General features: G+C 42.2%; 1 protein-coding gene across 3 annotated transcripts in view; it reads right to left on the bottom strand.

Moving 5' to 3' along the window:
* Window positions 1-7,066: 7,066 nt before the first annotated feature.
* The window catches only part of TMEM63A (transmembrane protein 63A), a 30,246-nt gene continuing 21,666 nt past the window's right edge, over window positions 7,067-15,646 (bottom strand). For all 3 annotated transcript variants that reach the window (XM_088161113.1, XM_014877438.2, XM_014877437.2), the window contains 6 exons: window positions 15,092-15,254; window positions 14,142-14,247; window positions 13,062-13,229; window positions 9,682-9,797; window positions 8,771-8,833; window positions 7,067-8,172 (listed from right to left, as the gene is read on the bottom strand). In XM_088161113.1, coding sequence (XP_088017239.1) covers window positions 8,002-8,172; window positions 8,771-8,833; window positions 9,682-9,797; window positions 13,062-13,229; window positions 14,142-14,247; window positions 15,092-15,254 — 787 coding nt within the window. In that variant the 3' untranslated portion in view covers window positions 7,067-8,001. The remainder of the gene's footprint in view (window positions 8,173-8,770; window positions 8,834-9,681; window positions 9,798-13,061; window positions 13,230-14,141; window positions 14,248-15,091; window positions 15,255-15,646) is intronic.

Raw genomic sequence — 15,646 nt, 5'->3', positions numbered from 1 at the left:
GAAAGCCACCACCAGCCCTGACAGAAAATCAGGCAGAAGGGCTGTGAGGCTGTGAACCAGCCTGGATCAGTTTTCTGAGCAGAGATGAGACCTCTTGCTCCCTTTCCTCTGCCTGCTGCACCTGGGTGCCAGTAGAGTAAGGCAGAGGAGCTCCCAGGTCTCCCTACTAGATTTGATCCTCAAGCTGTTCTTGAGTTCTTTAAGACAGCTACTTGCTTCCAGAATAGTAGTGAGCACTAATTCCATGCTCACTTGTAAATGTTTTCATTCAGTCAAAGTTTGTGTTCACATTTGCAAAATGTTGTGTGATGCAGGCCAGTCTGTTTTGAATGCTCAAAAGGAAAACACAGAATCATTCCCTTTGAAATAGACTCTCCATGGAGAAGACCCTCCCCAAACTTGTTTCAGGAGCAGCACAGTGAAAGAGGGTTCCTTATTCAGGAGGAATTGGCTCACCTCTGACAAGAACAGCTGCTACAGACATCACCACACACCCTCCTGCACAAGTCTGTCCTGCCCTGCTCTGCACACCAGGTAAGTGCTCTTTAGGGTTTCATAAGCTGCTGTCTGAAAGAGAGACAAATCTGTTCCTAAAAGATACAGATTTTAGGAGCTTAGAAATGATAATTAAACACCTGATATATAGCAGAGTTTATTCTGAATTTTGATGTCACACTTTTCAAACCTTAAGCCCACAGCTATCAGCAGCTATTGCTCATCACCTACTTACCTACAGTTAGATAAAAATGCAGTGAAATACTATGACAAAGTGAAAAAGTATGAAATTAGCTATATAGCAGCTGTAAAACCTGCCCTCAGTTCCTCTTCCTTTTTTAAAATAACCCTCTGGTTTTAGCAAAGCAGAGCAAATCCCACCACCTCTAGTGCAAGGTTTAGCACTAATGAAGTGTCTGTGAGCCAGTGTTACCATCTGCAGCTCAGCCTGTAGTGAGCAGCTCTCCCAGGAGCCTGAGATCTGGATTTGACAAACACCTTGGGTGAATCCAGATTCACTTCTGATAATCTCTGGTACTGGCTACAGGCAATTATTTGGTACAGATAACCAGAAATAGTTTTAACATTTCTATTAGCAAGTAAGTACATATTCGATTATTGCAATAATAAAAAGCAGTACAAAAGGAGTTCCTGCTCTGTTGCAATTGTTCTTATTTATGTCAGCCAGCTGAGGACCTGCCATTCAGCCTGGGAATTTTCTCTAAAAAAGCCAAATGTGATGCTCTTGGGCTGGCTGAGCTGTTTCTTGAGAATAAAGCTCTGAAAAAATAGCCTTCAGGATAACACAGAATCTGGTGACACTTTGATGCTCAAAATATTATGTTTTGGTGCATTTCTTAGTGAAGCTTCAATTTCTGGCCCAAAGTTGCCCCAAAGTCTCTTCTCAAAGAAACTGCTGTTCTAAAAGCCCTGCCACATTAAGTTGCTCCAAAACATGCATTTATCCCACGCTAAAACCAGAATTAGCTGACCTAAACCCTGCTTTTTAATTATCCAGTTATAGGCCATTAAGAGTCTTGATAAGGGGTTTGGAACCATGCAGATGCTACTGAAAATAAACAACTTGCACTCTTCCTCCCCAGCTGAAATGCTTTGGAAAGTGTCTGGTTCTGGTATGGAAAAATACAAGCAAGGTCATAATCTTCTCATACAGTTCCAGCTAAACAAACTCCCAGTACAACCAAATTTGACTTCTGATTTTTAAACTGCAAGCCATAATGTCCTGAAAAATCCAAGTCACCATATGCAGCCATTGGACATCTTACACAACAAGACAGGACTTCACATACATTAAATAAAAATGTCAGGCATTACTCAGATCATGAATGAAAAAAAAATATGAATAGAAATCACAGTTTCATAATAAAAAGGAAGTGAAACCATCATTTAATGGAAATTAGGATGTGTTAAGCCCAACATCAGAGTTCATTCTAGATCTGTGAAGGGCACCAGTCATCACCACAGAGTCAGCTGCAATTGCTCAGGGGCAGGACTGAGCTTCAAGGCAGTCAATCAAATGCACAGCTCTGTTCTACAGCAGGTGCAATACATAATATGCACTAAATGAAGATACATTTTTGTCTGAAAGAGGAGTGGAAAGCTCCTCCTGGGTGCTGTGGAAAGAGACAAGGAATAAATCCATATTGATTTCAGTGTAGCTTATTTTAAAACACTGAGAAATGATGCTGCTTGTTTTACTTGCTGTAATAGCACTTCAAGGAACATAAGTCACACTAAAACTGTCTTGCTCAGGATTAGTTTTTTTTCATGGAAGAAATACCCTGTGCAGTGCCAGACAGCCCCGATGGTGTTATGCCAGTGCTGCTAGAAGAATTAGCCCCATTACAATTGTCAGCTGTCTTCTGGAGAGCAGATATTTACAAACAGGTCTGTGCTGAGTGACAGCTCCTTCCCCTGGCTAGGTGTAGTCCAAACCTCAGGCTTCCAAATACTTTCCTGGCTGGATTTAAAGATGCTGAGGATGCTCATGCCCTCCCCGTGCTTAATAATTGGATATCTGCGGTTTTGAGGATACAATGAACAATAAAAGATATTTAAATGATGATTTTCATCACCTTCTTAAACGAAATATAATCCTTTGCAGCAGTAGTTCAAACCACTGCAGGTGACCAGAGGGAATGCAGCACAGGGAAGAGGTGAGCAGAAACACAAAGGGACAAACCCCAGTCAAGCACCTAGTCAAAGAACCAGCAGCTCTTAAGCTCTTTTTCAGCCAAGCCTGCATTGTTGGGGTGGTTTTGTGTGCAAACACATTTGTACCTCGTGAATTCCAGGAATTCTTGTACAGGTTTCAGGGAGCTAAGGTCCACCCCTGAATTTTTGTATCAGTGGAAGATTTTTAATCACCCCAAGTCTTTTGTGGTTAATAAAGCTTTTTGCAGTGATCAGAAAGCAATTCTTAGTATTTCAGAGAAACCAGAGGCTCAGACAAACTGAGCAGAAGAACACAATGCAGAACACAGATGATGTAATTCTCCTAATTTCTCCACTCTTTTTCTTTCTGAAGATATATAACTTAAACGATTCCTCTTAAAGGTGCTCAAGTGATTTATTTCTCAATTTTTGCCCTTTTCTTCCCAGCAGATTCTGATTCCTCATCTCAAGAGGGAATTAATTCTTCCCATTTTAGGAACATTTTTGTAGTTACAGATTCAAAATATAAAAGAACAAGAAAACCCTACTTCATTCTCTAAATCTAGAATCCTATCATAAAGTATTTCAATGCCTGCAATCAAATTATGGTACTTAGCAATTCTTTAAATCATTTGTTTTTTCCATTTTCATCTGTGGAGATAGCTGCTGGTTTTATTTCTGTGTGTCTGTAGATGGAGGAGAAAAATACTGATAATTTGCCTTAGGGGGAAAAAAAATCTATGTAGAATTCCAAATAAGTTTTGACATGGAACATCTTCATTTGAGAGAAGCAACTCCGTGCTTTACATTTCAGGAGAGCAGGCTATAAAAAAGCCAATCAGTCTGAAAATTCAAGCATAAACCAGCACCAAATGCATGAAAGACTTGCATACAGAAGGGAGACCAGCTGTGTACAAAAATACATCTATTACATATCCTCAGCTCTCAGTCTTCCTCCTGTGCTGCAACTTCTTTTTTTTTTTTTTAAATTTCAATGAACATCTAAGAAGCTCAACAGATAGGTGCCTTTCAAAACCTAACTTCTAGCACAAACTTTCACCCTTTTGTGCCACTGCATAAAAATGGCAGGTTCAGAACCACACAGCAGTAATGATGAGACAGCAACACAATTTGGCTCCTGCTTTATTTAGAAGCATCTTATGACATACATTGGGCTTCTAGAACTCTATCTTCTACATCATTTTTGAGAAGAGTGCTTTCATTAATTATTAACCAGCACTTAGGTAACCACTGAGTCTGGGAGCAGATACAAAAATTTCCCTCTCTCCTTCCTGGCTATTTACAGTCCCACCCATTTCCATTTGAAGTTGTATTGGCTGCAGCTGAGATGCTCCGTTCTAACCAACAGGATGTGGGATACAGAGCAAATGCCAGGACTTCACCCAAGAAACAAAAAATTATAGGGAAGAATGTTCCATTATAATGATCCAATCTTCAGTCTCTGCACTTTTAGTTGTTTCCTTTCTGTTTTTATCCTTCAGACAGCTGTTCTCAGAAAGAAAAAAAACAACTTATGTATTTCTGAAATATCTGAAACAGACACTTGCAGCTGTTACAGACAGGTGACAAGCAGAATCCTTCAAGAAGTCTTGTCTAGATAAGACAAAGAAGGAATTTGCAAGACCACTTTCAGCTAAAACACCTGGCCCTGGCCATTATTTGGAATTTAGTGTGCATTTCCTTATATTGTTGCAGTTTTGAGACAATAAAGGGTGTTTTTTCTTTGTAGTCAATAGAGTTGGGATAAAACTCCCTTCTCCCCAAATCTTCTGCCTATCACCTCACTTTTGCTAAAAGCCAGGTGAAAACTCTTTGGTCTGTTGCTTCTGGGACAAGCCTACCTCCTTGAAGAGAAGGCTTCCAAACACCCATAACCAGATTATCTGTAACACAGACACAAGAAAGCTTCAGTTGTGCTGCCAGCATGTGTGGGCAAGCAGAGCTGGGAACTGGACCTCTGTAAAAAGACAGAAAGAACATGGCCTACTGCTACACTGGAGCACTTGGAAACTTAGCCAGCACAAAGATCTGCTTTTGGCTCAGGACATGGGAAAAGCCCAGAGGAAAACAAAGCATGAACGTGTGCACCTCATGCAAATGAGAAATTGCAATAATTTGAATGTTGAGGATGTGTTGTAAGAGGGCTGGAGGTGAGCCAGATGAGCCTGGCACACAGAATCCTGGCACAAAACTCCGTGTATTCAAGCAAGCCAAGGTTTCTGAGCCTCAGCAAACCATATAGCATTTTCCTCACTCTGGAAGAAATTCGTCTTCCCTGAAGTCTTTGCAGAAGTGAACCCTGTTGTACAGCATCAAATGAGCTCCATTCTTCAAAGTGTTGGAGGCTGCCCCCCCCGGCTGTGTCACAGAGAATCCCATCGGGACCAGGCTCTGGGGCTTCCTCCTGCGGAGGGAGAGTGCCAGACTGTCCGGGATTCCTGCACCCGGGAGCTCTGCTGGAGGTGGCTGCTGGAACGTCGAGAAGGACTTAGCAAGGAGCAGGGTGGGGGAGGCGCTGCTCCAACTGAGCAATGCGAGGCAAGCAGCAGGCGCTGGATCCCAACAAATATGGGTTCTGGGAGCCACAGGCAGCAACTCCAGCTGGGCCATTTGCTTAGGCTGCCTGCCAAAAGGTTTATAAAAAGAACAGTAAAGAATGTGCCATGGCTTTAAATATGAATTGCAAATACAGTGCAGCCAATATCCACATTTGTTGAGGCTTCCATCCCTCAGCTTTTCTCTAAGGCTCAGTCAGGAATGTAAGGAGTTTCTCCTGCTGATCTAATTTTATCCTCTCACAGATATCCACCAGCATGAAGGAATGAAGTAGAGCCAGGGCAGTTTCTTAATTACTTCCAGCTCTCAGAGAGGGACCCAAAAGATAATAGTGAAGCAAGTACAACACAGCAAAAATGCTAAACCAGCCTATAATTTGTGTGTTGCTGTACACAGATTTTGTGATAATTTACTAATAGGTGACCCCGGCCTTTTCTCTAACTGATGCCTGTCCTGATACCAAAGACATTTCTATGAGTTTAACTGCAACAGAGCACAGTGACAAACAGGAATGGCTACTATACAACAAGTGAAATATGCAGGTGATTCATCAGACACATTAACTGGTTCCTTAAATGCCAACAATGACTTTTCAGCAAGATGTAACTTTCCATTACCTCGGAGGTTTTCCATATTCTGTATCCGAAGCACCTTAGCATGACTGGAGGTGGGTTTATTCAAGTTCACGGGAGAGGTGGACTTGCCTGTGCTGAATTTATGCCAGTTACAAGGAGTGTTACCACCAAGGTTCAGCAACCTCCCAGGCACAAAAAGGAAATCAAATCGCTAAAGGAGTTTTTGTCCTCAATACAACACATAGAACCTCAGAGTGAGTACCAAAAGTCATCTGTTCAAAAAAGTGACTTATATCACAGAGCATAAAACCCCCACAGCACCAGTGCAGTAAACAGGTCAAGTGTGGTAGCTGAATGATTTATTTGATTCTTCAAAAAGCACACACATAGGCATCCACTGCTGCTGCAGACACCTGGATGAGATGGGGTAGTGCAGCTAGAAAGAGTCAGAGCAATCACAGGCTTCTGGGCCAATTAACACAACAAGCTGCCTCCTCCTTGTGACCTCACGTCTGTATGAGAGACTCACAGATGAGTAAAAAATGTGGAGTCTGTTGGGATTTTTTCCTTCTTGATTTGAACACCAACCTGGAATGGCAGTGTGTGCACAAGGTACACATCATCCCGTAATGCCATGGCTGCTAAAAATCAAAATGCACACACACACACGTACAAACCCCTGACTAAACTGCACCACTGAAGTGAGAGTATAAAATAGTCTGATAAATTCATGCCCCCCTCACTAGACAAGGCTCCTCACCTGCCTTTTAAGAGTCCAGAGGTGCATCTTCAGCTAACAGGATGAGTTTGTAATCAGAGGGCTCGGAGCTCCACAAGGTCCATCCTGCAGCAGGCAGGTCTCATGCTCAGCACTTGTCCAAGTGCCGTTCTTGGGAAGCTGGAGGCAGCCCTGCAAGACACTGAACATCTGCACACATTTATGGCACAAGGTCTCCTTCAGTCTCAAGATGTTGCTGCTTTACAGATATGCTAGAAAAGGTCAAATTCAGGAAATAGCAGTTTAACAAGCAAGGAAATAGAGGGCCAAAAGCTTCTCCTACCCATAGGTCACCAAGATTCATTCCCTAGAGAAATCTAAAAGTATTCAAATTCCTCATGGGACACACTGTCATTCTAAGGCTCGTGGCAGTGCTCTTATGAAGAGCTCATGACCATGCTGTGAGGCAGCCAGCAAAAGGACAGTTTCAACACACAAAGAAAAGAATAAATAAATCAAGACAGCCTGAAATTTTTCTAAACTCTGTTTTATTGCTCCGTGATTATTAGTTACACTTTACACATTGCACTTTGGAATAGATTAGCACCTACTACATAATTAAAAAACTTAGTATCTTACAACTCATATAACTGAAAACCCAGAGATCTGTCATTTTAACCCAAGACTAAAAGAGATAAAATGTTTACATCCTTTATTGTTGGCAGGTGAATTTTCATTGTGGAAGGCCCTTAAAAATAGTGAAGAGAAACTAACAACCTAAATGCCCTTCAAAGATATATAAAAACAGTATCAGATAAATCACTCCCTTCTTTACACCAGCCTTTTTGCTTTGGTACTTTTAGTACCCAAGTGCACAATAATTCCCTCATCTCTTTCAAGGAAAAAAGAAGCAACATGATCCAAACTACACTGACTACTTTGGGTGAAAAGAGGAAAGACTCCCACACACCATTCTCAGCACCCACACAAACAGTATTTTCATCAAAAGGGGCATTGTCTCAGGATTTAACACATCCCAAGAGGTTTATAAATATTAAACGTTGGGGTTTTTTAAAAAGGGAAGAATTATTTTGAATAAATAAATGAAAGATCTAATAGTACACTGGCTTTGGTGGTGACCAGTTATCTACATGCAGCATAAGTTATCTTCATAAGGCAAGTGATGAGCTAGCAGAAGTGAAGTCCCTGAGGATCAACATCTCCATATTCAACTTGTTTGTTTCACAACGTGTGTAGACAGCCTGGAAAACAATCTGTCCCAAGGCATCTGCTTTTTAATCTCCCAGCACAGCTGCAGACCACACAGTGAATTATTTCTGTACCTTTTCTGCAGGCAGGAATACGTAAATAACACCGAATACTTAGTAGGAGGTGGCAGGGAATTAGCTTTGCTAAACCCGGGCCAAGTGCTCCACCTTGTGTTCATCCTCACAACACAACTCATAGCGAAGCTCCCGACGCCTGCTCCACAACTGCACGTCCAGGGGCATAGCTTCTGATTCCTTCAGCCTGGGAACAAGCGTTGTCCATGGTGCCATAGGACTGCTGCTCCGTGGGGGCCAGCACCGTCCTTTCGGTAGGATGAGGACGCAAAACCTGGGGGACGTACATCTGAAATCACAAGTGAAGGGTTTTAGTGGTCTCTCAAAGCACAGAGCTGGGATAACTCCCCCAGGAGAATTTTTCCCCACGTTACTCTTCTTTTCATCCTTTTCCCATTCTTCACCTTAACACCTCAGGCCTTTTGCACCCTGTTGGAGGCTTCCTGGTGCAACATTCACCTGCACCTCTTGACTGTGGCATGAAGGCCTTTCCTTCTACCTCAGTCCTACATCCTTCTCAGTGACATGGCAAGCAAGACCCACTACACATCACAACTTTCAGAATCAAAGCAGTGGCAACTGACTGTGTCTGGCAGCTGTCCAGATGTGGTGTTCTGACTGGGGCAGGGCACAGAACACAGCACACAGAGCTTTGGGAAGCAGTGTGTGTCAGCTACTCCTAACACGGTAGCCAAAGGTACTTCTGGAACACCATCTGAGAGCAGTCAAGGAGCTCAGCTGCACAACTCTCTGGTCCCACATGCACATGGGAAATCCCACAGTCCATTCAGACTAACATGTCCTACACAAGCTCTTTGGTAAGCAGGGTGAGAAATTAAGTTTTTCTAGGAAACGTAAGGGAATATTAGTAACTCTTAGCTTCTTACAGAAGATGTTGGGACTGTTGGTACATCTGTGTCTTTTCCTCTTTCACCTTGTGTGTCTTCAATCTGTAACCAGTAATAAGTGGGGAAAGAGAGACAACATCAAACTGGTGAGTGAAAACAATACAAACAGATCATGAGCACCCAAAACCCCCCACCATGGGCAGGGACACCTTTCACTAGACCAGGTTGCTCCAAGCTCCATCCACCCTGGCTTTAAACAGTTTCAGGGATGGGGCATCCACAACATCACTGAGCAACCTATGCTAATGCCTCAGCAACCTCACTGCAAAGAATTTCTTACTATTACCTAATCTAAACCTACTGTCAGTTTGAAGCCATCCCCCATTGTCCCCTCACTCCACATTCTTGTAAAAAGTCTCTCTCCACCTTTTTTGGTAGGCTCCCTTAAGGTACTGGAAGGCTGCAATTAGGTCACCCCAAAGCCTTCTCTTTTCCAGGCTGAACTCCCCCCGTTCTCTCAGCCTGGCCTCACAGCAGAGCTGCTCCATCTCTCTGATCATCTTTGCTGTCTTCTCTGGACTTGCTCCAACAGCACCATGTCCTTCCTGTGCTGGGGACCCCAGAGCTGGATGCAGCACTGCAGGTAGGGTCTCTCCAGAGCAGAGCAGAGCAGAGGGGCAAAATCCCCTCCCTCAACCTGCTGGCAACACTGCTGGGAATGCAGCCCAGGATACTTTTTCCATACTGCTCTTTTCTCTCAAACTCAGTTCCTGCAGAAACGGAGACTTTCCACTCTGCCACTCTGTACTACAGGCCCTCTTCAGCCATCTTACCATGAACCTTTGTGAACAGACACTGCCAGCAGGAAGGCAGGGACAACCCAGCAGGAATAGCTGGTGCTCCATCAAGCACACAGGTACGTGCTGAAAGGTCAGGTATCCATCACTTACCCTATAATTCAGTGGACTCAGGTACTTGAAACAGCCAAAACAAGTGTAAGCCAAGCAAATAACAATAGTGATGTTGACAACCAGCAGGGTAAACATCGTGGTAGGTGCTTTAAAACCTAGAAAAATATCCAGAGAATACAATATAAAAATGCATAGCAGAAAAACCCAACAAAACCAAAAGAAGCCTTTATTTATCCTCCTCATTTTCAGAAGCCTCATGGATTTTTTTTCCTTAGAGGAATGGGCAGCCCACTTCCAGCCACAAACAGGGGAATGTCATTACACACTCCCACTAGGAAAAGTTCTCCCACTTTTTCTAGAGGCCAAGAAATGTTGCTGTAATACTTAAATGATGGACAATACTCAGAGTGATTCTTCTTCTCCCTCATCCATCTATTCTGGACCCACTTCTTAAATACTTTCATTAATGATCTGTGAAATATAATATTAATTACATTGATTAATTATGATGATGGCACTAAATTGGATGGTTTGCCATCAGCTCAAAGGGATGGAGGTGGGGGGAGAGAATCAAAATGTTCTTGGGAGATAAAACTACCCCACCTGCTTTAAAGGATCAAAACAAAAAAACCCAACAAGATAAAAATGTATGTAGAAGACAGCAAATAAGTACAATTTGGAAGGAAAAATAAAATATGGATATGAGGGATAACAATGGCACTGCAGCATACAACTGCTGGAAAGGAGTCAGTAGTGGGATGGTGTCAAAGAACATGGGAAGAAAGGAAAATGAAAAGAAATAAAGACAAGTCTCTGGCACCTATACAAAATAATTCAGTGCTACTAAGCCTTCAGCTGGATAGCCTTGTCTACAATCAAATATGGACAGAATTGGGAAGAATCCAAGGAAAAAGATCAAGAGAAGAAACAGTAAATATGAACTAGGCTGACATAAAAGTTTTACTTCAGAGAGAGTGCAATAAACTATAGGAAAGGACATAGTTGCCTAATATGGAAAAAGTATTAAAGATTACACTGACTTCTTATTTTCCAGATCCACTAGGGAAATATACTAAAGCAATTAATCTCATTTTGTAGTAAAGATGGCTTGAATAGGATATCAGGGAAAAGTAAACATCACTGCCATCCTTAGCTGCTTCCAAGCTTCTTCAGACAAGAGGCAACACCAATCCTCAGACATTTTTGTGGTAATCACAGCATACACAGTGGCACAGAATAGACAAGTTTTATACTTTAATGGTTATAGAAGCACTGCACAGGTCTGTTCACAAGGGGAAAAAGGCCACACACATGCAAAAAAACAAAATCGAAAAAGCCCTACAAACACATCACTATTCAAACCAAAAAAGGAAGTGAAAAAACTTTCCTAGGGATATTCTGGAATGTCCTTCAGAGGAGGTTGTTTTTATAAGCACAGGTTGCATGAGTATTTACCAGATGGAGAGGTGTGTCTATACCAAAGCCAATGTATGGTGCAAACCACAAGACAAACAGCAGAGATCAGGGAAGAAAATGTCTCCTACATCAGTTTCCCCTGCACTGTGTCTTCAGAACTCCTGTCTGCCAACTGTTCTGGAGAACATGGGATTCAAGTCACTGTCCCAGGAGATGGGGGTTGAACTGCAGATAAGACCTCAACTCCTCTGTGGTGAGAAGCCCAGTGGTGCTGCAGGTGTAGGATGGGTGAGTGGATGGATGGATGGCAGGTATAAGACTTGAGAAAGAATATAGGCACTGAGAAGAAGAAAGATGAGTACAGCCTCTCACCTTCTGTATGCAGTCAGGTAATTTTTGATCCTGATTGAGAATTGGGGGAGAGGTCTTTCCAGTCTTACATTAATATATGAGGAGCGAGAAGCCAGAGTATTGTCACTAGACTCTGCAACCAGACTGAAACACCCATATCAAGCCAGCTACACAAGTCAACGACCAAGCAATCAAGCTTTATATCATAAACTGATTTATTTTGCAGATAAGGAAGTAGAGCTCTCTTACTCTTCCTTCCTTCTATTTGGCACAAGAAGCAACAATTAAATCAATGGCAATGAAATCAAAGTATCAAATTCCTACCTCTCAGACTGCCCTGTGCACTGAGAAACCACTGAACAACGCCCTGTAAACAGGATCCTCGACACTGACCAAGCCAAACATGCCTGGTAATCCAGCCTGTGTTTTCCATTATTAAAGTCCCTGACAAGTAATGGTTTTACCATGCAGAACTAGAAAACATTACAATAGATTTAATTTTTACTTCACCAGGATTTCCTTCCTAACAATTAAAGAGATGCATCAGACGCTGACCGCTTGGAGTTGATTTTTCTAAAGCATGTTCTAGAAATTCTCTTCTTATTTTAGAGGACCCAGATCTGTTGGTCTTCCTGGTTGCAAAATCAGCTCTCAAAACAAGGGAAAAAACAAGCTCTCAAGCATACAAGTAATGCAGGAACATCTATTCAAATCCAAGGACAGCCTGAAGCAATAGCTCCAAGTGCCTCTTGTATCCACAGGGAGCTTTCCTTATAGCTTTATCTATCCCTAGAGTGAGATGACAGCCTGCCAACAATATCTGACTGCTGGTATGCTGAAAAACACAATGCAAACTGATCATTGTCATGAGGGCACAACACAGTTAGCTTCCTTCCAAAGAAAGGGAACCCAACTCTTCCAGCATCACTGACATCCCCATTCCATGCCAAATGCTTCCTCCTGTATCATGGATAAAACCCCATAAGCTGTTGCCTATCTTTTCTGACATCTAAGTTGTTGGTACAGCACAGCCAATACTATCAATGACAAGTATTTGCAAAACACAGAATGACCCTATTTTAAAAATAAATTACACACAAACCACGAGGCTTCAAACTACAATGTGGGGAAGAGAGTCACCATCTCACTGCAGTCTTCCATGTAAAATTTGATGGATGATGTAGAACACATGAGGACTAGCATAAGCCAACATTTTAGCATTTTTTCCTAAGTGATGGCAGTACAACCAAGGCAGCAGCCAATTCACACAGGCAAATTAAACTTAGGCCCAGGCTGCACAAATATACGTAGTGAAGCCAGTGACCATCTTATTATAAAAAGCTAATTCTGAAGAGATTTTGATTTTATGTAATGATTTTTCCTGTCTGTCACTTCACAGCCCAACTGGCCAATTCCATGTATACTGATTTAAGGAATATATGATCTCTCATGAAATGAAGGAACATGAAGCCTCATGCTAAAAGTTTAACATATCAGCCAAGTCCATCAAAGGCTCTTGTGCAAATCAGTGCCACAGGCAACCACCATGACTCCCCCTTTATGGAAGGAAAAAGTCCACAAAGCCTATGAAACTTCACATCTAATTCAGGGAAGCTAGCAGCAGCTTCCAGGTGGAAACAGGTAATACTTACCCAGCCTCACAAATGAATAAAAATAGAGCCAGAAAAGGCAGAGGATGGGAGCTGCCAGGGCCTGATTGACAGCTGCAAAGTGCATCTTCTTCTCCAGTTTGGCAGGGAGATAGGCATAGTAGAGGTTGTGACGGTCCACCATGTGCTTCAGGAGGATGTAGATCAAACCTGTCAGGGAAAATGGGTGAGCCAAGCAGAGGCTGTCAGAGGTTTGATAAAAAGCAGCAACTCTGTGAGGAGATCTACACTAATCAAGTGAGTGGATACAGGTGCAAGACAGCACCTGCTCCTCAGCTTCTTGCATCTCTATCCCTCCCCTCTCCACACACTTCTCTGCAGTGCCTCTTGTGTTCCTAGGGAGAGCCCATAGCTCCATGTGCTGGCACATGAGGCCAAGCCAGTAGGGGACACTTCCCAGCTCCCCTTCCACTGTGCTGGTAAGGAAGGCCTGACAGTGGCTTAACATCTCCCTGTCAGCCTTCACCAGGCTCATGACTGGATTTCAAGTCAGCTATTCCTTATCCAAACAAACAGCCAGCAACTGCTGTGGCAGCTATGAATTGCAACAGCTCTGGGATGCAGCACATTCAGATATTTACAACTGCATACAAAATGGAATGTAAGTAAATATCAATTACATTGTTACATAAAAATTGGCCACGTTCTCCCAATAATAAGGTTGTTGATTAAACCAGTTCTGAACAACATCTAATTTAGATAATGATCTTGTATCTAGCTCTGTAAAGTTTTGGATTAGAAAATGAAAATACCAACTATATAAAATTATTTAGTGCTACTTATGTCTGATCTAAACTGCTCACCACCAAAGCCAGTACATTCAAATTCAAGAAATAAAATAAGCATCTAATAAATATTAAATGTACTTTGAACCTCTAAAGACAGTACAAGAGCTAAGTAATTAATCATCTTTTTCACTGTTCTTCCACAAGAAGGGAAGGAAACTTGGATCCAAGTCCTAAGGATTATCAGCATTTGAATGGGAATCAGAACGTAGAGCTGGGTATTCCAAACTTCCCACATGCCCCATGTCACTCCCACAGTGCTCACTGGAAAACTTACCAAAAGGGACAATGATGGGACACGTGATGCTATAGGCCATGATGACAGTGAACACACACAGCATCCAGGCATACATAGCTCCAAATTCATATTCAAATGCCTGTTGCTAGGTACAAAAACAAAACACCCAAAACTCTCAAGTCATCCATCAATGTGTCAGGAGTTAAGAATAGATTCACTAAAGCAACAATTCACCTTCTCTTATTTGCTCCCCCTGAGAGATCAGTTATTTCCTTAGGAGGCAGAAATTATGTAATTAGATGAAGCATCTTGTGTTTTTATTACCTGGACAAACTGAAAAGATGCTGTTTCTTTCCTAGCCTTAAAGTAATTTCTCAGGGAATCTGCATCTACAAGAAGCATCTCCTTAAAATCATAAGACAGAAAATGATTTTGCCAGACTCAGAACCTTCAACTCACAGTGGCAGCTGTATATAGGCTTAAGTTTCCATTGTAACACCTGGAATTTTAAGATACAGGATGACACTTCACCTGGAAGTCCACCTCTTAAAATGGAATATAGGCAAAAATATATTTTTTAAAGTTTAAAGCAAGTTGCACGCATCTGATGGCTGACAAAAGAAACTAACTCTAGATAGATTTGAATAAAAGAATCCCCTGAAGCTCAGACTATAAGATAAAATCAGAACTACTCTATAAAATCCAAATCATAAAACTCTGACTTAGAGCTATGAAGAGGTTGATACCTGAAGCTCAGAGCTTGGGTTTTGATTTTTGACCATCTCTGACTGGAATAAATCCCTCCCTGTTATCTGTGCTGTGAATGAAGGGAATATGAACCTGCCATAGACAAGCAAAACTAAGGCTAAAAAAAAAAAAAAGGAAACCGTCAGGGGATGGTAGATAATGGTATGAAGGATGGGCTCTCCCACTGTTTCTGACAAGGATCAGTCATTGAGATGCCTCCTGCTAAGGAGGGGCTCCAGTACCTGTTTGATGTTTTTCCTCTCTGCTGTGGACTTGGCCATGATCATGCGTATGGTGTAAAGGATGAGGCCCGGCAGGCGCAGCAGCTCCATCCCATTGCCCACAAAAGCAGAGGCAATCACATAGTTGACAAAGAAGGCTCCCTGGTCAGGCAGGAAGACACATCTGCCAGGAAAGACACCAGACACTGATTGGGAGGAAGGCAAGCAAACACTGGAGGTATGCAATGTATCCCTATTGCCTTGGGCAATCTCTTACCCTAAGAATAAGCACTATATACATTAGGAAGCAGCCAGAAGAATTTCTGATAACCTTGTTGTAAAAGAATATTGCACAGCTATAAATGTAGTCAGGGTAGTATGTAAAAACCTGGCTGAGTTGCAGTTCAGATGAGGAATAAACTGTTTACAAAAAGGTGAACCAGCCTGATGGGTGGCTGACAGCAGTCAAGAGCATCATCTGACATTTGCAACAGCAACCTTACACAAGATGAGAAAGGACTGCACTAGAATAATCATCTCTCCTAACTTAGTAACTCCTAATTGTCCTCCTGTTAC

The sequence above is a fragment of the Sturnus vulgaris genome, chromosome 3, assembly GCF_052056855.1.
Source record: "Sturnus vulgaris isolate bStuVul1 chromosome 3, bStuVul1.hap1, whole genome shotgun sequence".
NCBI classification, from domain to species: Eukaryota; Metazoa; Chordata; class Aves; order Passeriformes; family Sturnidae; genus Sturnus; species Sturnus vulgaris.
Note: the sequence above shows the minus strand (reverse complement) of the source record. Positions and strands in the feature narration are given on the sequence as shown.